Below are 25,680 nucleotides of genomic sequence, written 5' to 3'. Positions count from 1 at the left end.
AGGCTGCGCTTGCGCAGTCTCGATCCGAGATTTAATGACTTGGAGAAGAGGGGCTTGTACCCGCCCCTCTTCTCCCCTGTTCTCCATTGGCTGGCCTCTTGAATGCTGGCCAGCCATTGGAGAAGAGGACCGTCACTCCGAACAGGCCCCGTCCTTTTCGGATTCGGGGGCATGTTTTTTTCAAGAAGTCTAATTATCTCCTCCAGCCAATGGCAAGAGGAGAGTAAAGGAAAACACGCCCCCGAATTCGAAACCGCCGCTGCGTTTCTCCGAGGCATTTCTGCTTCGCCTCGGAGAAAGGCGGCGGTGGAGAAAGGTGGCGGTGTTCATGGCTTAGCTTTGGATCACAGAAAGTGACCCTGGTTAATGCAGTGGTGTTCGTGCCCTTACTCTCCTGTGCCGGTGAAACATTAGCGGATGCTGCGGCAAGGACACGCTGATTGCCCTGTTCCCATCATGCACTGGGACAGGTACAGACTAATTTGCGTGTAGCCGGGTTCTGAGCTGGGATGGTGCAGTGAGCTAAAAAACGGTGATGGATTAAAACCATGATCTCTTGACTTGATAAGAGTATTCTGCATCATTCAGAAACTCTGTCCATCACCACCCCCTTTTTCCCAAATCGATTTTATCCACACTCAGTGTGGGAGGGTATGCTCAGACGTGAGTCCCTTGCTCACTGCACCATCAGGATTCAGGCAAGCCGGGCCGACGAAGGCTGTGATGCCAGAAACCGGTCCCCGGAAGCTTGTTTCCTTCCCAGTATAAGAATTGGCTTGGTAGTTTGGTTTGTCCTGTTCCCATTATGCACTGGGACAGGTACAGACTAATTTGCGTGTAGCCGGGTTCTGAGCTAGGATGGTGCAGTGAGCTAAAAACGGTGATGGATTAAAACCATGATCTCTTGACTTGGTAAGAGTATTCTGCATCATTCAGAAACTCTGTCCATCACCACCCCCTTTTTCCCAAATCGATTTTATCCACACTCAGTGTGGGAGGGTATGCTCAGACGTGAGTCCCTTGCTCACTGCACCATCAGGATTCAGGCAAGCCGGGCCAACGAAGGCTGTGATGCCAGAAACCGGTCCCCGGAAGCTTGTTTCCTTCCCAGTATAAGAATTGGCTTGGTAGTTTGGTTTGCCCTGTTCCCATCATGCACTGGGACAGGTACAGACTAATTTGCGTGTAGCCGGGTTCTGAGCTGGGATGGTGCAGTGAGCTAAAAAACGGTGATGGATTAAAACCATGATCTCTTGACTTGGTAAGAGTATTCTGCATCATTCAGAAACTCTGTCCATCACCACCCCCTTTTTCCCAAATCGATTTTATCCACACTCAGTGTGGGAGGGTATGCTCAGACGTGAGTCCCTTGCTCACTGCACCATCAGGATTCAGGCAAGCCGGGCGGACGAAGGCTGTGATGCCAGAAACCGGTCCCCGGAAGCTTGTTTCCTTCCCAGTATAAGAATTGGCTTGGTAGTTTGGTTTGCCCTGTTCCCATCATGCACTGGGACAGGTACAGACTAATTTGCGTGTAGCCGGGTTCTGAGCTGGGATGGTGCAGTGAGCTAAAAAACGGTGATGGATTAAAACCATGATCTCTTGACTTGGTAAGAGTATTCTGCATCATTCAGAAACTCTGTCCATCACCACCCCCTTTTTCCCAAATCGATTTTATCCACACTCAGTGTGGGAGGGTATGCTCAGACGTGAGTCCCTTGCTCACTGCACCATCAGAATTCAGGCAAGCCGGGCCGACGAAGGCTGTGATGCCAGAAACCGGTCCCCGGAAGCTTGTTTCCTTCCCAGTATAAGAATTGGCTTGGTAGTTTGGTTTGCCCTGTTCCCATCATGCACTGGGACAGACAGGTACAGACTAATTTGCGTGTAGCCGGGTTCTGAGCTGGGATGGTGCAGTGAGCTAAAAAACGGTGATGAATTAAAACCATGATCTCTTGACTTGGTAAGAGTATTCTGCATCATTCAGAAACTCTGTCCATCACCACCCCCTTTTTCCCAAATCGATTTTATCCACACTCAGTGTGGGAGGGTATGCTCAGACGTGAGTCCCTTGCTCACTGCACCATCAAGATTCAGGCAAGCCGGGCCGACTAAGGATGTGATGCCAGAAACCGGTCCCCGGAAGCTTGTTTCCTTCCCAGTATAAGAATTGGCTTGGTAGTTTGGTTTGCCCTGTTCCCATCATGCACTGGGACAGGTACAGACTAATTTGCGTGTAGCCGGGTTCTGAGCTGGGATGGTGCAGTGAGCTAAAAAACGGTGATGGATTAAAACCATGATCTCTTGACTTGGTAAGAGTATTCTGCATCATTCAGAAACTCTGTCCATCACCACCCCCTTTTTCCCAAATCGATTTTATCCACACTCAGTGTGGGAGGGTATGCTCAGACGTGAGTCCCTTGCTCACTGCACCATCAGGATTCAGGCAAGCCGGGCCGACGAAGGCTGTGATGCCAGAAACCGGTCCCCGGAAGCTTGTTTCCTTCCCAGTATAAGAATTGGCTTGGTAGTTTGGTTTGTCCTGTTCCCATTATGCACTGGGACAGGTACAGACTAATTTGCGTGTAGCCGGGTTCTGAGCTAGGATGGTGCAGTGAGCTAAAAACGGTGATGGATTAAAACCATGATCTCTTGACTTGGTAAGAGTATTCTGCATCATTCAGAAACTCTGTCCATCACCACCCCCTTTTTCCCAAATCGATTTTATCCACACTCAGTGTGGGAGGGTATGCTCAGACGTGAGTCCCTTGCTCACTGCACCATCAGGATTCAGGCAAGCCGGGCCAACGAAGGCTGTGATGCCAGAAACCGGTCCCCGGAAGCTTGTTTCCTTCCCAGTATAAGAATTGGCTTGGTAGTTTGGTTTGCCCTGTTCCCATCATGCACTGGGACAGGTACAGACTAATTTGCGTGTAGCCGGGTTCTGAGCTGGGATGGTGCAGTGAGCTAAAAAACGGTGATGGATTAAAACCATGATCTCTTGACTTGGTAAGAGTATTCTGCATCATTCAGAAACTCTGTCCATCACCACCCCCTTTTTCCCAAATCGATTTTATCCACACTCAGTGTGGGAGGGTATGCTCAGACGTGAGTCCCTTGCTCACTGCACCATCAGGATTCAGGCAAGCCGGGCGGACGAAGGCTGTGATGCCAGAAACCGGTCCCCGGAAGCTTGTTTCCTTCCCAGTATAAGAATTGGCTTGGTAGTTTGGTTTGCCCTGTTCCCATCATGCACTGGGACAGGTACAGACTAATTTGCGTGTAGCCGGGTTCTGAGCTGGGATGGTGCAGTGAGCTAAAAAACGGTGATGGATTAAAACCATGATCTCTTGACTTGGTAAGAGTATTCTGCATCATTCAGAAACTCTGTCCATCACCACCCCCTTTTTCCCAAATCGATTTTATCCACACTCAGTGTGGGAGGGTATGCTCAGACGTGAGTCCCTTGCTCACTGCACCATCAGAATTCAGGCAAGCCGGGCCGACGAAGGCTGTGATGCCAGAAACCGGTCCCCGGAAGCTTGTTTCCTTCCCAGTATAAGAATTGGCTTGGTAGTTTGGTTTGCCCTGTTCCCATCATGCACTGGGACAGACAGGTACAGACTAATTTGCGTGTAGCCGGGTTCTGAGCTGGGATGGTGCAGTGAGCTAAAAAACGGTGATGAATTAAAACCATGATCTCTTGACTTGGTAAGAGTATTCTGCATCATTCAGAAACTCTGTCCATCACCACCCCCTTTTTCCCAAATCGATTTTATCCACACTCAGTGTGGGAGGGTATGCTCAGACGTGAGTCCCTTGCTCACTGCACCATCAAGATTCAGGCAAGCCGGGCCGACTAAGGATGTGATGCCAGAAACCGGTCCCCGGAAGCTTGTTTCCTTCCCAGTATAAGAATTGGCTTGGTAGTTTGGTTTGCCCTGTTCCCATCATGCACTGGGACAGGTACAGACTAATTTGCGTGTAGCCGGGTTCTGAGCTGGGATGGTGCAGTGAGCTAAAAAACGGTGATGGATTAAAACCATGATCTCTTGACTTGGTAAGAGTATTCTGCATCATTCAGAAACTCTGTCCATCACCACCCCCTTTTTCCCAAATCGATTTTATCCACACTCAGTGTGGGAGGGTATGCTCAGACGTGAGTCCCTTGCTCACTGCACCATCAGGATTCAGGCAAGCCGGGCCGACGAAGGCTGTGATGCCAGAAACCGGTCCCCGGAAGCTTGTTTCCTTCCCAGTATAAGAATTGGCTTGGTAGTTTGGTTTGCCCTGTTCCCATCATGCACTGGGACAGGTACAGACTAATTTGCGTGTAGCCGGGTTCTGAGCTGGGATGGTGCAGTGAGCTAAAAAACGGTGATGGATTAAAACCATGATCTCTTGACTTGGTAAGAGTATTCTGCATCATTCAGAAACTCTGTCCATCACCATCCCCTTTTTCCCAAATCGATTTTATCCACACTCAGTGTGGGAGGGTATGCTCAGACGTGAGTCCCTTGCTCACTGCACCATCAGGATTCAGGCAAGCCGGGCCGACGAAGGCTGTGATGCCAGAAACCGGTCCCCGGAAGCTTGTTTCCTTCCCAGTATAAGAATTGGCTTGGTAGTTTGGTTTGCCCTGTTCCAATCATGCACTGGGACAGGTACAGACTAATTTGCGTGTAGCCGGGTTCTGAGCTGGGATGGTGCAGTGAGCTAAAAAACGGTGATGGATTAAAACCATGATCTCTTGACTTGGTAAGAGTATTCTGCATCATTCAGAAACTCTGTCCATCACCACCCCCTTTTTCCCAAATCGATTTTATCCACACTCAGTGTGGGAGGGTATGCTCAGACGTGAGTCCCTTGCTCATTGCACCATCAGAATTCAGGCAAGCCGGGCCGACGAAGGCTGTGATGCCAGAAACCGGTCCCCGGAAGCTTGCTTCCTTCCCAGTATAAGAATTGGCTTGGTAGTTTGGTTTGCCCTGTTCCCATCATGCACTGGGACAGGTACAGACTAATTTGCGTGTAGCCGGGTTCTGAGCTGGGATGGTGCAGTGAGCTAAAAAACGGTGATGGATTAAAACCATGATCTCTTGACTTGGTAAGAGTATTCTGCATCATTCAGAAACTCTGTCCATCACCACCCCCTTTTTCCCAAATCGATTTTATCCACACTCAATGTGGGAGGGTATGCTCAGGCGTGAGTCCCTTGCTCACTGCACCATCAGGATTCAGGCAAGCCGGGCCGACGAAGGCTGTGATGCCAGAAACCGGTCCCCGGAAGCTTGTTTCCTTCTCAGTATAAGAATTGGCTTGGTAGTTTGGTTTGCCCTGTTCCCATCATGCACTGGGACAGGTACAGACTAATTTGCGTGTAGCCGGGTTCTGAGCTGGGATGGTGCAGTGAGCTAAAAAACGGTGATGGATTAAAACCATGATCTCTTGACTTGGTAAGAGTATTCTGCATCATTCAGAAACTCTGTCCATCACCACCCCCTTTTTCCCAAATCGATTTTATCCACACTCAGTGTGGGAGGGTATGCTCAGACGTGAGTCCCTTGCTCACTGCACCATCAGGATTCAGGCAAGCCGGGCCGACGAAGGCTGTGATGCCAGAAACCGGTCCCCGGAAGCTTGTTTCCTTCCCAGTATAAGAATTGGCTTGGTAGTTTGGTGTGCCCTGTTCCCATCATGCACTGGGACAGGTACAGACTAATTTGCGTGTAGCTGGGTTCTGAGCTGGGATGGTGCAGTGAGCTAAAAAACGGTGATGGATTAAAACCATGATCTCTTGACTTGGTAAGAGTATTCTGCATCATTCAGAAACTCTGTCCATCACCACCCCCTTTTTCCCAAAAGGACCTTGAGCTGAGCCAGAGTCAGGCTTCAGGCTCGAGCCTGGCTCAACGCTTCAGTGGTTCACCACGTCTAGAATAGCTCTATAATGTCTAAACAGTCAGTGATATTAGCACACGGTGTCCTGCCCTCCCTTACTTTCATTATGGACCTGTTTTTAGGTCTCGGCTCGAAGGCTGCGCTTGCGCAGTCTCGATCCGAGATTTAATGACTTGGAGAAGAGGGGCTTGTACCCGCCCCTCTTCTCCCCTGTTCTCCATTGGCTGGCCTCTTGAATGCTGGCCAGCCATTGGAGAAGAGGTCCGTCACTCCGAACAGGCCCCGTCCTTTTCGGATTCGGGGGCGTGTTTTTTTCAAGAAGTCTAATTATCTCCTCCAGCCAATGGCAAGAGGAGAGTAAAGGAAAACACGCCCCCGAATTCGAAACCGCCGCTGCGTTTCTCCGAGGCATTTCTGCTTCGCTTCGGAGAAAGGCGGCGGTGGAGAAAGGTGGCGGTGTTCATGGCTTAGCTTTGGATCACATTAAGTGACCCTGGTTAATGCAGTGGTTTTCGTGCCCTTACTCTCCTGTGCCGGTGAAACATTAGCAGATGCTGAGGCAAGGACGCGCTGATTCCGGCCGTGCTGCGGAGCCATAATCATCCCCAGGTGAGGCAGGCGCTGCGATCTAGGTGAGCCGAGAGTGTAGACGTTACGAGGGCCGTGGTCGCAATTCAAATTCCACCGCGATAGTGCCCTTAGGTTTCTCTCACATCCCTCCCAGGACCGCAGGGCAGGAGCTGCAGCCCTGGACAGAGTGAAGGAGCACCTAGGCAGCGAGGACAGTACGCCGGGCAGGACCGTAGGACAGAGAGAAGGGGGATACAAGCAGAGATCTCTCCGAGAGCAGGACTGTGAACGAAACAACTTCTGGACGGGACAGGGTGAAGGGGCAAAGGCGGCGCATGGCAGTGCTTCCGGGCAGGAGTGCAGGGCTGAGGCTGCTGCCCCAGAAGGTGGGGCAGAGAGGGCAGTCCAGGCAGGACTGCAGGCTTGAGGCTGCTGCCCCAGACGGCCGGGCAGGGAGGGCAGTGCTCCGGGGCAGGAGTGCAGGGCTGAGGCTGCTGCCCCAGACGGCCGGGCAGGGAGGGCAGTGCTCCGGGGCAGGAGTGCAGGGCGGAGGCTGCTGCCCCAGACGGCCGGGCAGTGAGACCGGGCAGTGGCTCCCACGGAGACAGAGATGGGCCGGGTGAGTCCCGGCTCCCCCGCTCGGTTCTGCACCTGGTACTCGCTTCTGCTGCTGCTCTTCGTACCTCCTGGGCACCCCGGAACCGTGACAACCCCGGGACCAGGTAAGAACCAACTGTATCCGGGGGGCACTGCTGGGCCGGGGTTGGGGTCTTCTCCATTAGGGTCACATACCCACCTGACACCCACAGGGGGCGGTCCTGTTACAATGAATATGAGGGATTCATTCCACACCGGATGCATTATTTTTAGTATAGCGCTGCTAAGCGCTCACTCCAAACTGAACCAGGCGCTACCGGTGTTTGAGAGATAAGGAAAGGATTCGGGGCGGTATTGTGATATTGTCAAGGTCACACAGTGATGGCAGGTAGAGAAGCCAGGATTACAGTGCCATGTTTGCGGTTTTTGAACACTGGTGTAGCTGTTAACCAACAAGCGCTGCGAGACCGCTCCTGCGCTAGAAGTGTGCTTTACTACACATGGCTTCTCATACATGAGTTACTAGCTACTGTTCCAAACGTGACCTCCGCGCACTGAAGTGGGCAGTGGGAAACTGCCCACATATTGACTAAAGAAGTAACCGGGCAGGACCCTGGGCAGGGCAGAGCTGCGGAAACTCTCGAGGTGTCAGGAGGGGCAGGTGACAGCCACCGCCCTTGGTACCTTCCCCTGTTGGATGCAAGTTTTTCATGTAGCGCTTTGGGTTGACATTTCTTCTAGCCCTTCCTCTAAGCGCTACTGGTTGGCAGAGATGACACTTCGGCATAGAAAAATGAAACAGTTTGCCAAATTGTATTGCAATAAAACATAGCAAATGGCAACAGCCCACAGAAGTGCACATGGGTATCGAGTTCAGATGAAGGAACAAAAGAAAAAACGAATGCGCAAGTGCCTGGCGCAGCTCGCTCTTCAAATCTCATTTACCGCTGACATTTGAATCGACTGACTAAACAACAAGCATTTACAATGCAATGGTCTCGGCATTGGTAAAGTTAGAGCTATTGGCATTGCTCATGACATTATTTTTGTTTATGTTTTTGTTTTTAAAACATTTAAAGAAACGGCATTGTTATTTACAATGTCAATAGCTTAATCACTCTCAAATGCGAGACCTATTGCATTTGCACCCACACACAGAGCCACCTACACACACACTGATTAAGCTATTGACATTGTAAATAACAATGGCGTTTCTTTACATGTTTTAAAAACAAAAAAAAACAAAAATAATGTCATGAGCAATGCCAATAGCTCTAACTTTAACAATGCCGAGACCGTTGCATTGTAAATGCTTGTTAGATATTGTGTCGGAGTAACCTGTGATCTGTGTTTATTTACAAAACACTGTCTTCTGGTCTTGAAGGGCATTAAGAAAAATAAATGAATCTAGTGAGTGCACTATGTATAACCAGGAAGCCTGGGTTTAAATCCAAGATTTCCTGCACGGCTACGTTGTGTGGTCTTAGTCAAATCAATTTACTTCCTGTGTCTAAAGTACTTGAAAGTGACATTTGAGAGCGCTTTCAAGTAATTCAGTTTAAGATGGACTGTGTGCAAAAAAAGAACTTGAATGTTTTATTAGCCTGGAATGTTCCCCATCCATAACAATAATATCAGTCATGATGTAAGGGACCCCGGATAGTTGGTTCACTTTGTTCACTCCTGGTGCGGTCAAGAGGGAGGGTAAAAACTATTATAAAGTTCATGTTTAGAAATGTTCATTTCAGATAAATGCCAAAGCAATGTTGTGATCTAATGCACTAAAATGAAACACTCCCATATGTTTTAAAAAAAAGATGTTATTGTTGTATGCCAAAGGGGGTTACTACATAGCATGATAGCAGCCAGGTATGTAGCAATAGATGGGGGAACAACCTTTACAACGCAACTTTTACAACGCACTACACTTACAACGCATTTTTTACAACGCAACATCCACTACAACGCATACCATTACAACGCAGGACACTACAACGCATTTTTAAAAACTACCTTTACAACGCATTCCATTACAACGCATACTACCTTTACAACGCATACTATTACAACGCATAATATTACATTAAAACCCCTACACTATCCAACACTTGCCCTACTGTTGCACCCCCTGGAGTTAGAATAGTAATTTTTACCCCTATACTATCCAACACTTGCCCTACTGTTGCACCCCCTGGAGTTAGAATAGTAATTTTTACCCCTATACTATCCAACACTTGCCCTACTGTTGCACCCCCTGGAGTTAGAATAGTAATTTTTACCCCTATACTATCCAACACTTGCCCTACTGTTGCACCCCCTGGAGTTAGAATAGTAATTTTTACCCCTATACTATCCAACACTTGCCCTACTGTTGCACCCCCTGGAGTTAGAATAGTAATTTTTACCCCTATACTATCCAACACTTGCCCTACTGTTGCACCCCCTGGAGTTGGAATAGTAATTTTTACCCCTATACTATCCAACACTTGCCCTACCGTTGCACCCCCTGGAGTTAGAATATTAATTTTTAGCCCTTTACTATCCAACACTTGCCCTACTGTTGCACCCCCTGGAGTTAGAATAGTAATTTTTACCCCTATACTATCCAACACTTACCCTACTGTTGCACCCCCTGGAGTTAGAATAGTAATTTTTACCCCTATACTATCCAACACTTGCCCTACTGTTGCACCCCCTGGAGTTAGAATAGTAATTTATACCCCTATACTATCCAACACTTGCCCTACTGTTGCACCCCCTGGAGTTAGAATAGTAATTTTTACCCCTATACTATCCAACACTTGCCCTACTGTTGCACCCCCTGGAGTTAGAATAGTAATTTTTACCCCTATACTATCCAATACTTGCCCTACTGTTGCACCCCCTGGAGTTAGAATAGTAATTTTTACCCCTATACTATCCAACACTTACCTTAAATCCAATGTAATATTATGCGTTGTAATGGTATGCGTTGTAAAGGTAGTATGCGTTGTAATGGAATGCGTTGTAAAGGTAGTTTTTAAAAATGCGTTGTAGTGTCCTGCGTTGTAATGGAATGTGTTGTAGTGGATGTTGCGTTGTAAAAAATGCGTTGTAAGTGCATGCGTTGTAAAAGTGTGCGTGTAACGACATACATCCCAATAGATGTCATCATACAAGTACAGAAGAACAGTGCTTGGCTATTTATGAATAGTTAGCACACAATTTGTACATTTTTCTTTGTAACAAACTGACCCATAATAAACTGTCCCTCCCCCCCCCCCCCCCGCCCAGTGGCCGCTGCTTTAACTATTAGCGCAGGGAAGGGGAGCAATGAACCCTGGGGTGCTTCGAAGAAAGTGTTCTAGAGGGGAAATCATGACAGTGTCTTGGAGATGGCGCCCTTAATCCACTGCCTTGAGTAGATGTCTAGATGTGGCAAGAACGACTATATACAAACCGAGAGTGCATGAGTCGGGGTTGGATTATGGCCAGAAAGTTTCATCCTTGGTGCCGTCTCCACCAAAATATCCCAGGCCCGTGCAATGAAATATTTCCTCAGACCGCTCATACCTCCCTGTGGAACAGATTGCACAGACATCAAAACCAAGACAGCGAAGCCTTGGTCCAATTTACGGTAACTGGAGGAAGCGAATCCTTCCGGAGCAGTGTAATATTGCGTTTTGCTAGGAGAAGAGCCAGGTAGAGGAACTTGGTTGAGGGTTTCTTGAACTTAAGGCGGTGGAATGCACCCAATCGGGACTGCTTCTGGGACATTCATTAGTACACGGCCATCGTGCTCGCCAGCACCTCCACAACTCTCTGCCAGTATGAAGCGGATCTGCATCTAATTGTATACAGCGAGGACATGCTGCTGTGACTCCGGGGCATATATTGGTAATTCGGGCAGGTGTAAGGTAGTCTCAGTTCAGAATATTAAATGTAATGTACTTAACACGGGGGCAGTGGGATGCTTTGTGTGGATGCTTCAGTATTTTAGCCCAGTCCATATTGTGCATAGGTTTGGCCATGTCGTCCTACCAGTGAGTATGGCGAGAAGCCCTGGAGTGGTCCACGTGTTGCAGGAAAGCTCTGTACGCCCATATTATCAGTTTTCCGCCAGCTCCTATGGTGCAGAGCGTCTGGTACACTTCATGTGGGGGTGGGCTAGGGGGTGGACTTGAAATAGGGCATTTAAGGATTGTTTAAGGTGTTCCTAAGAAAGGAATAGACCTGAGTGAAGATTCTAGTGTGCGTTAAGAGTTTAGAAATCTAGTAGCTCGCTGTCAACAAACAAATACCCCAATTGTGAGATGCCTGAAGCATGCCACTGACCTGTGTTGCCCTGAGTGAAGCTATCCTGCGTGAGTGGGGAGGCCTAGCAAAGATGTTGCAGGAGCGTATATTTTCTTCGTGTTAGTGTGTTTGCGGGTTCTAGTAAGCTGTGCGGGATGCCCCCTGGTGGCGTTAGGTAGAACGGTCAGTAGGAAACAATGTGTAGTGTGGTACGCCCTTCTTAAAGTCTTTACGGGTAAACCCCGTCTCATGCGGGGGGCAGTCACACAGCCAACGAACCACCAAAGGAGCTGAGCAGGTAAACAATAGCATTCTAAGTCCGGAAGAAGTAATCAACCACCAGTCACAGGTACCTTTAGAGTGGTAAGAGCTACCCGGTGGCTCCTTGGTCTCCAAACCAGACGTGGGACGTCTTGAGGTGTCTGAAGAAGGGGCGAGGGAAGAGCAGGTGAAGGTTTCCAAAATAATACAATAACTGCGGCAGCACCACCGTCTTCACTAGTGCCGCGCGGCTCATCCCTGAAAGTGGAAGAGAAGATCAAAAAGCAAACTGGGCTCAGGGGACTGTGTTGCTCTGCCCAGATTTCCATCCTGCAAATCAGTGGGGCCATGGTAGATATTCATCCCTAGGTCTCGAAAGGTAACTGATTCCCAGTTCAATCTGAGGTCTGATTCTATAGAAAGGAGAAAACACTTCCATATGTTAAAGAAACACTTCTGACAATACGAAATCTTCATCATGATCTTACATTTTGCTTGTGTAATTTACATCCCAAATATTTTGAAGATTCTGCATGCACTTTGGCACTTAAGGATGAGCCAGATCACTGGTTTGGTCCTGTCTCGACTGCAGAACCATTTTAAGACATGGGCAGAGCGGGCGATTGCCCAGCAGAGCCTTCCAAGGGGCGCGGCCCCTGCTCATTCTTCACAATCAGCAGCTCGTTGCACTAGCAGAGTTTGCCAGGGGGGTGCTGCTTGCTCAACCCTCGACAGTGCCTCTTCTGTTTCTCTTCTCTCTGCTGATGCAAACCCCCAGGTACACAATACTTTCCGATACTCTTGTCTGAATGTGGGAATGGTCAGCCTTGTTCTTCTCTTCCTTCTGCCTCTGGTTCTTCGCAGGAATCCTTTGAATCAGTAGCGATGGCTCTCCCGTCTGATCTCAATGTCATCCGGCTCTTTAGTTCTCTTTGTCTGGTATTCTGGACTCCCAGTTCTGAGCTAAATGTAGAATCCAACACACACACACTCTAGTGCCGTGAGACTACAGACAAGTTGGGGGCACCTCATATCCTGACATTAGGTGTGAGACTGTCGGCCACACCATCTGCTCTGCCTCATTGATTTTTCTTTGGTTTAACGTTGACTGGAGGTTGAGGTGACACAGATGTTTTTGTTCAACTCGTCTAAACTAGCAGATGGTCACTTACCTTAATGTTTCCCAAACTGTTGGCTATAGGTTTTAAAATATTTAGAAATATAATCAAAATTTGCAATTTTGCTGCTGCTTTCTCTCCAAGAAACTTTGGGTGAATCTGGATAGGGGTAATGTACCTGACACGGTCCTCAAGGGCATTAATTTACTACTGAACAAGGACAAAGGGAGAGATTTACTAAAAAGTCATGCAACGCAGTGCAGCCCCCCTGCGAGGCTGCGATGCGTTGCATGACAGGGAAGGAGCAGGAGAGTGTGATATCTTCAAAGATATGGCTCTCTCCTCCCCTCTCCCGAGCGCCGGCGCTGGTTTCAACAGCCGTGCGCCATGCACACACCTCAGCACTGTAGCGCTAGGGTGTGTGCATGAGTGTAGCATAGGTTTTGTACAGGAAGGGTGCCCTTCCTGTACACAATACTATGCTAGAACTGAGGGAAAGCTTTTCCCACTTTGTATTTTTGCTGCACAGTGCAGCACGCATGCAAAGTCGGAAAAGGAAGGAGAAATGAAAGCTTTCTCCTTCCTTGTGCCTAGTTTAAAAGTTTTCTCACGCTAAACCCAATATACTGTTTTTAGTAAATTGGGTTTAGCGTGAGAAACCTCGGGTGGTTGCATGGAAATGCCCATGCACCACCCTTGGTACGCCCCCATGGTGCAAAGTAACATGAAGCAGCGCAATGCGTTGGTTTGCGTTACTTGTACGTTATTTGCAGCGCAAAAATGTTTAGCGCTGGAAAGTAAATTACAAAAAAAAGATTTTGCGATGTTTTACGTCACTTTTGTGACGCAAACATGGCGCAAAAGCTTAGTAAATCCCCCCCAAAATGTGTCACCAGAATGTAGCTCACCCGGAGGCAATCACATAAAGACCAGAGGGAATATATAGTGCTGTGTAGAACAAAGTGAATAAATGCGCAGATAAAATAGTGGGGTATTGCCTCTCCTTCGATGTGTCTGTAAAATTGACGGTTTGTCCTGAGTTTTTGTCCTGAAGTTTGACCCTTTGTCCTGAATTTTTGTACTGAGTTTTGGCCCTTTGTCCTGACTCTTTTACAGTCTTGTGCAGAATTTGCCTCCATGTCTGTTGGTCTCCCTATGGGGGAGCTCCGATGCATGTCCCACCTTTGGAATAAAACATCACAGCTTTTTGTTGTAGGTTTGCATGTGTTTCCTGTGTGGACCGTCCATGCAGACTGTTGGAGACTGCCCCCCATTTCCCAATTTTAAGATTGTCCCAAGCATTATTCATGGCCAGCTTCTGACACCCCCGAACCCCATTTTTACTATCTGCTCCCCTAAACACACACATGCAAAAAAGGCCATATTACGCCTGTTTTGTCTTGTCCGTGGAGTTTGTATTCTGAAGAGTCTTAAAGCTCATATTCAAAGAATCCAGATTTGTGAATCCCAACGGTTAATTCACCTTCACACACCCAGGAGTGCAAAACCGTCATGTGGCCCAGTAAAGCTCACCTCTTAAAGTGAATCTGTACCAAGGTTGAGTCAGTCTTCCAAGTTCGAACACCCACAGGCGTGCAGTAAAGAACTCAGCTCTACCCGATCATCTCCACTTTGAAAGAGTACTCATTCAAACCAGCTTCCAAAAGACATCCAACCCTGGCTGTCTCTGTCATCTAAACCAGGTTCCGAAAGACATCCAATCATGGCTGTCTCTGTCATCTAAACCAGGTTCAAAAAGACATCCAATCATGGCTGTCTCTGTCATCTAAACCTGGTTCAAAAAGACATCCAGTCCTGACTGTTTCCGTCATCTAAACCAGGTTCTAAAAGACATCCAATCATGGCTGTCTCTGTCATCTAAACCAGGTTCAAAAAGACATCCAATCATGGCTGTCTCTGTAATCTAAACCAGGTTCAAAAAGACATCCAGTCCTGACTGTTTCCGTCATCTAAACCAGGTTCTAAAAGACATCCAATCCTGGTGGTCTCAACCTCCTAAATCTGAATCCGCTGACCCAGAATGCTTCATTGTCTCACCTCCACGCAGCTCACCCGTAGCTCAACACTGGGTCAATTCACTAGATGCTGTTGATCGTAGACCCGAAAGTATCAATAGTGCCAAATCTCTGGGGATTGCTCTGGACAGCCCACGGAAGCCTAATATACGTTCACCTCAGAACTGCACCAACCCTACAGCCCATGGAAACCTGATATACAATCACCTCAACTCTACACCAGTCCCATGGCCCATAGAAACCTAATACACAATCAATCATCTCAAATCTACACCAACCCTACAGCCCATGGAAACCTGATATACAATCACCACAGATCTACTCCACCCCAGCAGCCCATGGAAACCTAATATACAATCACCACAGATCTACTCCACCCCAGCAGCCCATGGAAACCTAATATACAATCACCACAGATCTACTCCACCCCAGCAGCCCATGCAAACCTAATATACAATCACCACAGATCTACTCCACCCCAGCAGCCCATGGAAACCTGATATACAATCACCACAGATCTACTCCACCCCAGCAGCCCATGGAAACCTAATATACAATCACCACAGATCTACTCCACCCCAGCAGCCCATGGAAACCTAATATACAATCACCACAGATCTACTCCACCCCAGCAGCCCATGCAAACCTAATATACAATCACCACAGATCTACTCCACCCCAGCAGCCCATGCAAACCTAATATACAATCACCACAGATCTACTCCACCCCAGCAGCCCATGGAAACCTAATATACAATCACTGCAGATCTACACCAACCCTACAGCCCATGGAAACCTACCCTAAAATCACAGCAGATCTACACCAACCCTACAGCCCATGGAAACCTAATACACAGTCACCTCAAATCTACACTAACCCTACAACCCATGCAAACCTACCCTAAAATCGCAGCAGATCTACACCAGCCCCACAGCCCACAGAAACATAATTGAACACAATGTAAGCAGTCACTTGTTACACTGTAACGAGTCACTGTCCTCGATACAATCTGAGCCGTCACTGTCCTTGATACAATGTAAGCCGTCACTGTCCTGATTACATTATCATGAGTCAGCGTCCCGCCCCTATTGCAGCCTATAAGGGAGCATGACAGGATTAACCCCTTCGTGGTGGGACTGAGGTGCCTCCATTGCTGAAGCTCCGGTGACAGTGCTGTTGGGGAGCAGAGTGTTAAGGGGATAACAGATTGAAGACAAGACGTCCCTCGAACCTGTGAGGCAAGCAGGAGCCGAACCCACTGGCACGTGCTGTTATACCGGTGGCAAAAATGATGTACGGAATGCTGAACAAATCAAACATTCACCCCCGTCACAGATCTGAGTTTAATCCATTGTTTTCTGGCTCCCCACACCACCCCAGTTTTGGTGCAAAATGCAACACACACAGAAGGAAGAAAAAACAAGGGGAAATAAAGATATTTGTTCTTGTTACGCCTCTCCTGGGAAGGCGTATCTTTTTAGTGCATTCCCAGGTTTACAAGTCCTTGTAAATATGGGAATGTGTCAAAAAACATGTGATTTGCTTAAGACCACCCACCGCAACGCCACCATTGTGCAGTGTGAAGCAACGCAGCGATTTGCTCTGTGCTGCGTTGCGTTACTCCAGATTTTTCAAGTCATTCTAACCCACGCAAAGTGGCTTTGCGTGACTTCATGACTCTGACTTAGATGCTTGCATCACACATGTACCACGTTGCATGATGCAAGGATGACACAAACTCCTCATATCTATGCCCCAGATCATTTTAGATGCAACTTCCACCTTTTACTAATGATAATACTGACGTCAGCCCTCCTTGGCGCCCTTTGTTTGTAAAGTCATGAGCAGGTTTAAAAACTAGTTGGAAAAGGTTCTCAGACACCAGCATCAAGAATGGAGCTCCTACAATCCCCAAATTTAGGGCGCCCCAGACTCTGAGGAGAAAGTGACCTTTAGACCATAGAATAGTTCTTTTCCAATAATTCAATCAAATGATTAAACGTCCATGGGGGAGGGTGGAGGGGGGGATATTTCAAATCCATGCAAACACGCGGGACTCCTCTTGTCCCCTGTTGTTCTCTTGTAATCTGAAGAAAACCTTCATTCTCAAAAAACACGGGCTAGGCGGCTTGTTGTTTTTGGTGTTGTATGTATGTAGCATTTATATAGCGCCAACCTCGAGGGAAGACTTTGGAGCACTGTACAGGGTCAAAGGCAAAGACACAGTCCACGTGTGCTTGGAGGGGACGCTACCCTCGGAGTGAAAGTAGAGGCTGTTACTGTGCCATGATGTAGGGTTCTTGAAAGCGCTGCGTCTTCAGCTCTCTCCTAAGTTGACGCAGTGTTGGGGCGGTCCTTCTGGGTGCGCAGATGTGGGTCCAGAGGTGCACAGCTGGAGAAGGCCTGTGGCCTTGCTTGATTTATTTTTCTTCCCTCCCCCGCAGGGCCTGATTACGAGTTTATATGTTATTTATCGCACATCATAAATAAAGTTACCACAGGGTACATTATCTATCGAGGGTAATGCATAGCATCTATCATGAGTTTGTGGGTGATGACACACAGATTTTGGTGTTTAAGGCACCATATCTTTATGGTACTGTAAGTACAAGAAAATGTTCCCTGTTAAAATTTGGCAGGTTCGACCTCCCAACATGTAATGGTTAAGTTATTTAATGCATCCGATAATTGTCGGACACATTGAACAAAACAAAACTCATAATTCCCACCTGTGCTTAAATAGGGGATCACGCACGGGTCAGAATTAACCAACCCAGTGTCATCAGGCCCTGATTCTGCAGTCCGATGGTGTCCTGTCAGCAGGAGTTCAGGCCCCTTCAGAGTGTGAGCTTGTCAGCCAGATAGGCTGGGGTACGGATGCGAGAGCTTTGTAAATGATGCAGCCGGCTCTCACGGTGGTGCGGTCCAGCAAGGGGAGCAAGTGTAGTTTCCTTAGGGTGGAGGTGATGCCATCATCTGTCTTCAGGCTGTGGGTGAAACGTGCTGCGGTGTGTAGGACGCCCTTAGGGGGAGACAGTGTGGAATCTGTGTGTCCAAAGAGCATGGCAGCAGAGCGTTAACGCCAGGAGCATGGCAGCAGAGCGTTAACACCAGGAGCGTGGCAGCAGAGCGTTAACACCAGGAGCGTGGCAGCAGAGCGTTAACACCAGGAGCGCGGCAGCAGAGCGTTAACACCAGGAGCGCGGCAGCAGAGCGTTAACACCAGGAGCGCGGCAGCAGAGCGTTAACACCAGGAGCGTGGCAGCAGAGCGTTAACACCAGGAGCGCGGCAGCAGAGCGTTAACACCAGGAGCGCGGCAGCAGAGCGTTAACACCAGGAGCGCGGCAGCAGAGCGTTAACACCAGGAGCGTGGCAGCAGAGCGTTAACGCCAGGAGCATGGCAGCAGAGCGTTAACACCAGGAGCGCGGCAGCAGAGCGTTAACGCCAGGAGCGCGGCAGCAGAGCGTTAACACCAGGAGCGCGGCAGCAGAGCGTTAACACCAGGAGCGTGGCAGCAGAGCGTTAACGCCAGGAGCATGGCAGCAGAGCGTTAACACCAGGAGCACGGCAGCAGAGCGTTAACACCAGGAGCGTGGCAGCAGAGCGTTAACACCAGGAGCGTGGCAGCAGAGCGTTAACGCCAGGAGCGCGGCAGCAGAGCGTTAACACCAGGAGCCCGTCAGCAGAGCGTTAACACCTGGAGCGCGGCAGCAGAGCGTTAACATCAGGAGCGCGGCAGCAGACCGTTAACACCAGGAGCGCGGCAGCAGAGCGTTAACACCAGGAGCGCTGCAGCAGAGCGTTAACACCAGGAGCATGACAGCAGAGCGTTAACACCAGGAGCACGGCGGCAGAGCATTAACAACAGGAGCGCGGCAGCGGAACGTTAACACCAGGAGCGCAGCAGCAGAGCGTTAACACCAGGAGCGCGGCAGCAGAGCGTTAACACCAGGAGCACGGCAGCAGATCATTAACACCAGGAGCGCGGCAGCAGAGCGTTAACCCCAGGAGTGCGGCAGCAGAGCGTAATCACCAGGAGCGCAATAGCAGAGCGTAATCACCAGGAGCGCGGTAGCAGAGCGTTAACACCAGGAGCACGGCGGCAGAGAGCTGACACCAGGAGCGCGGCAGCAGAGCGTTAACACCAGGAGCACGGCGGCAGAGAGCTGACACCAGGAGCGCGGCAGCAGAGCGTTAACACCAGGAGCACGGCAGCAGAGCGTTAACACCAGGAGCGCGGCAGCAGAGCATTAACACCAAGAGCATGTCAGCAGAGCGTTAACACCAGGAGCGCAGCAGCAGAGCATTGACACCAAGAGCATGTCAGCAGAGCGTTAACACCAGGAGCGCGGCAGCAGAGCATTAACACCAAGAGCATGTCAGCAGAGCGTTAACACCAGGAGCGCAGCAGTAGAGCATTAACACCAAGAGCATGTCAGCAGAGCGTTAACACCAGGAGCGCGGCAGCAGAGCGTTAACACCAGGAGCGCGGCAGCAGAGCGTTAACACCAGGAGCGCAGCAGCAGAGCGTTAACACCAGGAGCGCGGCAGTAGAGCATTAACACCAAGAGCATGTCAGCAGAGCGTTAACACCAGGAGCGCAGCAGCAGAGCATTAACACCAAGAGCGCAGCAGCAGAGCGTTAACACTAGGAGCGTGGCAGCAGAGCGTTAACACCAGGAGCGCGGCAGCAGAGCGTTAACACCAGGAGTGCGGCAGCAGACCATTAACACCAAGAGCATGTCAGCAGAGCGTTAACACCAGGAGCGCAGCAGCAGAGCATTAACACCAAGAGCATGTCAGCAGAGCGTTAACACCAGGAGCGCAGCAGCAGAGCATTAACACTAGAAGCGCGGCAGCAGAGCGTTAACACCAGGAGCGCGGCAGCAGAGCGTTAACACCAGGAGCGTGGCAGCAGAGCGTTAACACCAGGAGCACGGCGGCAGAGAGTTAACACCAGGAGCGCGGCAGCAGAGCGTTAACACCAGGAGCACGGCGGCAGAGAGTTAACACCAGGAGCACGGCGGCAGAACGTTAACACCAGGAGTGCGGCAGCAGAGCGTTAACACCAGGAGCGCGGCAGCAGAGCGTTAACACTAGGAGCGCGGCAGTAGAGCGTTAACACCAGGAGCACGGCGGCAGAACGTTAACACCAGGAGCGCGGCAGCAGATCGTTAACACCAGGAGCGCGGCAACAGAGCGTTAACACCAGGAGCACGGCGGCAGAGAGTTAACACCAGGAGTGCGGCAGCAGAGCGTTAACACCAGGAGCGCAGCAGCAGAGCGTTAACACTAGGAGCGCAGCAGCAGAGCGTTAACACTAGGAGCGCGGCAGCAGAGCGTTAACACCAGGAGCGCGGCAGCAGAGCGTTAACACCATCCAGATGCAAGAATACAAGGGCTTGAGCAGCAGTCCTGAAGTCTCGTCCTGAAAGAAACAGTTTCCCTTTCTTTAGCAGAGAGACCTGGTGCGAGGGCGTCTTTGTTTTCTTGGTAATGTGTTCCTTGAGGGCGAGGCTGGTTTCAGAATGAATCAAGGTGGCTTGGCGCTGGGTGAAAGCTGAGGTTCAGCTCTGTCCCTGCTCATGTTGTTGAGCCAGGTGTGGACTAGTTGTCGCTTGTTGTGATTCCGTTTCGCGGTTATGTTTCAGGCAGGAGCTGGGCCTCCGGCTCCACCGCCACACAAGCAGCATCTGAAGCGTTGGATGTCCAGAGCACAAGAGACCTTCTGGGAGAGGATGTGGCCTAATGGCTAGGGCAGTTCATCTGAAATCTGGGCAACTGGGTTCGAGTCTCGGCAAAGACGCTCAACATCCTGTGATTCTGGGCAAATCACTTAATCTCCCCGTGCCTAACAACAATGAATGTGTCCTTGTGTAAGGCAACTGGTGCTCATGTAAAGTGCTCTGATACCTGATATCTTAGGGTCAAGATCGTGCTCCATAAAACTCTGGAAAAAAAAAAATCCAAAAAATAAATTACAGTTGTGTGTCATCAGAAGCCTGTAGAATTTAGTGATTTGCCTGTAGAGCCTGCAGTGGTCACATATTTACTTAGGAACAATGATAATCTAAAATATTGTCAGTCTCACAGACATGGTTTGGTTGTAAACTGTTGATGCATCCAACACACTGCGTTTGATGACGTTTAGTTTTTTTATATGGCTCAAGCAGTGGGTGTGGCCAGGTGACGTTGTTGTGGGTAAATACCAACTTTCTGAGCCCTTTTGTCGATTGTTTGATAGCCATGGCTTGAACCGATTGTGATTGTGTGGAGCAGATAAGTCCACTGTCTCATGGCTTCTGATGGGCACTTCCATCTCTGCTCACTCCATCTTTGTCATTGCAGGTCCTCCATGCATTCCCGCCGAGAGCAAGTACTGCAGGGATCAGGACGCAGACCTTCAGAAGAAGTTTCAAGATTTGGTGGCCCGAGTCGGCGGGAAGGAGAGCTTCCTGTTGGTGGGGATGCTGTGTCCATCTTCTGAAACAGCAGAGAAGGTGAAGCTCTTCCAGGAGGTGGCTCAAGACCTTTTTGATGACAAGAGATGCCCTGTTGAGGGCAGTTCTTGTGCTCACATCACTAAGGGGGATGCCACATCCTCACAGCAGCTCCACACGGGGAACCCCGGGCCCTCATTGAAGCCATGCACTCAGCTTGAGAAGCCCCAAGCCTTCCCGTTCCCTGTCATCCTTGTCGTGTTCAAGCTCCAGTTCATCAAAGACAGGACTAGTAAGGTGCTGATCAGAGAGATTCTGAAAGACATCCGGGGGAGGTGCAAGGGAGTCACTCCGGCCATTTTAGGCATTGTGTACAGCGAAGAGCAGGCTTCTGAGGAGCAAGAACAGACTTCCCTCAGCAAACTCTCCCGCTATTTAAACGAAACCTTCCACCTTGATGCCGGTGGTGGCCGTTCTCCGCTGGCCTGCGTCTCGTTCTATGTGAAATCCAGGCCCGATTCCATTATAGGCGTCAAAAAATGCATCTGCGGGGTGCTGAGGCACCAGTACAGAGAGACAAAGCACTGATGTGTCGATGTGATGGAGATCATTGTCCTACATCGAGGTAGGACCTGGCGTGGAGCAATGACGAATGAGAAAATGTCCTCAACTGAGCATCTTCTGAACTGCGTACAGACTTCCTGGGCCAATGAGACCCATAAGACACCATCAAAGGAGCCTCTATTGGAGTGTGTGTAGAGGGGCTGGAGCAACAAGAACGTAAAGACACCATCATCTAAGAATCTTCTGACCTGTACGTAGAAGACCTGTACCAACGAGAATATAAATACATCATCATCGGAGAATGTTCTGACCTCTTCGTTGTGGACCTGTACCAATGAGAAGGTAAAGACACCATCATCGGAGCATCTATTGGAGTGTGTGTAGAGGGGCTGGAGCAACAAGAACGTAAAGACATCATCATCAAAGAATCTTCTGACCTGTACGTAGAAGACCTGTACCAACGAGAATATAAATACATCATCATCGGAGAATGTTCTGACCTCTTCGTTGTGGACCTGTACCAATGAGAAGGTAAAGACACCATCATTGGAGCATCTATTGGAGTGTGTGTAGAGGGGCTGGAGCAATGAGAACGTAAAGACATCATCATCAAAGAATCTTCTGACCTGTACGTAGAAGACCTGTACCAACGAGAATATAAATACATCATCATCGGAGAATGTTCTGACCTCTTCGTTGTGGACCTGTACCAATGAGAAGGTAAAGACACCATCATCGGAGCATCTATTGGAGTGTGTGTAGAGGGGCTGGAGCAATGAGAACGTAAAGACATCATCATCGGAAAATCTTCTGACCTGTACATAGAAGTCCTGGACCAACGAGACTATAAAAACATCATCATCGGAGAATCTTCTGACCTGTACACGGAAGACCTGGACCCACGAGAACGTAAAGACACAATCAATGGAGCATCTAATGAAGTGTGCGTAGGGGGTCTGACGCAATGAGAACCGACAAACGTCATCGATGGAGCTTTTTCGGACCTGTGTGAACAGAACCTCTGTCAGACACAACCAAAAGACATTTTGTGAAACTCTAATACATTTAAATGGCCTAAGTCAAAGCTTGGCTCCTCTGTTATGATTAATATTTGTTGCAGAGCTGCCAGGATGTTTAGGTGCTGTCAGACTGCTTCCCCAGAGCTGGCTGATGCACAGGTACAAACACAATGATGTATTCTTACCTTGTACCATGGTTGACTTGCAGTGATTGAGATGAGCATTGTGAATGTACTGCCATGAAAAGCATTTATTAAGAGATCAGAGCAAGATCAAACCTGTAATGCTTTCAAGGGGAATGATGGCAAAACATATGGAAATATTTTGGAGCATCTGTTCTCGAGGCATTTGGTTTAAGGACAACTCGATTTGGAGGACTAACACGAAAAAACTTACAAACAAGGGTTACTCCGAACAGTACAATCTGAATCAATTTTTTTGCTTGACGTACGCCAACTTCTCATTGAAAGACCACGAGATGAAAACTCCTCCCATGTGAATTTATAGGGCTACTTGTTGTAATGTAAACATTATGACTGCTTTAGAACATATTGAAAGTAATATATGTAAATCTCAACTGTGTATGTGGGCTGTAATGTAGGCAGTAAGTTTTGAATGAAGGTTGAGAGGCATCAGGGTGGGTTCCTACATGGGACTGGGGGAAAAGGAAACCCCAAGGCAAACGGAGAGACAATTTTCAGGGTATTGTAGGGCATAAGCGTCAGAATACTCAATTCTTTGCAATGATGCACCTTTCAACTGTCACACTAGGAGAGTCGGCCTCTGGTCTAGTGCTTTGTAATAATAAATTTATAGCAACATCACAAGCAAAAGATATGTCTGAAATGACAAACTGTGGGAACGATCCAAACGTATATATGTCAAAAGCAGTAGTAGGCGGAGTTACCGGTGTAGCCCATGCAAAACGTTTATTGAGGTAAGAACTTATTTTATTTCAATTAGAAAGACTTTCAGCCACATTCTATAGATGTATATTTAAAAATTAAACAGCAGCCTAAAACCACATCTAAAGCTAAGGTTGCTTTCACTGAGTTGCGTCAAACAGACAAAAGGTGACGGGAGGAATTCTTGCAGTTTGTCTAACCACTGCCGATCTCTCAGGGTCGCAATCCAACCCCTCTTCATTTGCGCACCATGCCACATCAGTTTGGACACAGCCATATACAAATCAGTCTTGACCCTGTGCCAATGGCAACAGTCCAGTCGGAACTGCCAGGCCAGGTCTTCCCTGAACTGGCAAACAAGCAACCCAAGATCAGGTTCACCCTTGAGAGGGCTCATGAGTTGGGCACAGCTTAGTTCCAATGGCACAGGGGCACAGGAGCCATGTTTGGGCATATCTCTCTCACTTAGGGCAACACACTGCAGTATACAAAAAGGTGATGGATGGAATACTTGAGTTAATCACAGCCACTGGAAATTACTTGGGCCACATCACAGCTTGATATTTTACACACCATACCAACTCCGTTTGGACCCAACCATATGCAACTCAGCCTTTATCCTGTTCCAAAGAAAACATTTCAGCCCGAGCCGCCATACAGGTCCTCCCTGAACCACACACATGCAAACCGAGACCAGTTTTGCCCTGATTATGGCTTATCAGTCAGGGGCACAGTGTACATGTGGAACGCATCAGAGCATACCCGCCCCACCTAGGGCAGTACATCAAACACACAAAAGGTGATAGAAGGATTGCTTGCCATTTGTCTAACCACTGGCGACTGCTTGGGGTAGCCTTACAACCCATCATTCTTTTGACCATCATGCCACCCCAGTTTGGACCTAATCAGATGCAAATTAGTCTTGAACTTTCTCCAATAGGAATAGCCTGAACTGCCAGCCCAAGGCCTCCCTGAAACGGACCACAAGCAAGCTAAGAGTAGCTTCACCCTTATTGCAGCTCCTCGGTTGGGTATGGTTGGTTCTAGTGGCACAGCGTGTACGGGACTTACGTCTATCACTTAGCTGCAAACACAGTTAATGCTAAGCATTATTACATAATACAGGTAAAGCATGAACATGATTATGACTTATTACAAAGGCTGAGACCTCACTGATCAGTTACAATAGTACAGAGCTTTTGAAGAGAAACGGAGAATATTTTGTCACTTAAAGTTGGTGCAATTACTTGCTTCCTAAGTCGTAGGAGCTGGGACAACTATTATACAATGGTAAGATATCTCTGTCAAGCAAGCTGCCTGTACAAGACATTGTGCATTGTATATTTATTTTTTATAGTAAATATGTACTTTTTGGCCGCACAAGTCAAGATTATAACTGCAGTCCAATGGCACCTATAAGAGACTTGCAAATGTTTTTAACCTTTGTTTATTAGAATGAACAATTCTTCTATGCACAATCTGGTAAGGAATATTGTTTTATTTTTTATGTTTGTTTGTCTGACTTTCCGTTAAAAAAACTCTGATGAAATAAAGAAGAGTTGGGGTAATGGATTTGTCATGTGATAAATGGAAACAAATGGATATGATATTAGGAACAGAGGTTTCATAGACTTCCCAGGGAGTCACAGGTGAGGAGGGACCGGTAGGGAACCCTGCACTATCCGTGGGAGGAGGTGAGTGCGAAGAACGACAGGCACTTCGAAGGAAACTCAGCACACAGAGTAACCAACCTCCGGGGTGTAGCGGATTCACACCCTAACATTAAAGGGTTGGATGGGCAATCGGAAGCACCGCCCGCCAACCTGAGGCTTGTAAGCTTCTCACCACAGATGACTCCTTGGAGAAGACCCAGGCGTAGGACAGCCAGGCAAGGACAGACTCTCTAGAGAGGATAGCTTCAGAGCTGGCCTCCAGGGTAGTAAAGTCATGGTGTCCGTCTCTATCTGCACAGAAGATCCTTGACATAGTAA

At 48.6% G+C, this 25,680-nt stretch overlaps 1 protein-coding gene across 1 annotated transcript in view; it reads left to right on the top strand.

Annotated features, from left to right (window-relative positions):
- Positions 1-25,250, top strand: part of LOC146783040 (uncharacterized) — a 43,569-nt gene extending 18,319 nt beyond the window's left edge. Inside the window, exon 2 of the mRNA XM_085637719.1 lies at positions 21,110-25,250. Within this exon, the coding sequence (XP_085493845.1) occupies positions 21,110-21,789 (680 nt within the window). The 3' untranslated portion in view covers positions 21,790-25,250. The remainder of the gene's footprint in view (positions 1-21,109) is intronic.
- Positions 25,251-25,680: the final 430 nt, after the last annotated feature.

This window comes from Triturus cristatus, chromosome 12 (genome assembly GCF_964204655.1).
Source record: "Triturus cristatus chromosome 12, aTriCri1.1, whole genome shotgun sequence".
NCBI classification, from domain to species: domain Eukaryota; kingdom Metazoa; phylum Chordata; class Amphibia; order Caudata; family Salamandridae; genus Triturus; species Triturus cristatus.
The sequence above is the reverse complement of the archived record's forward strand: the minus strand, read 5'-3'. Positions and strand labels throughout refer to the sequence as shown.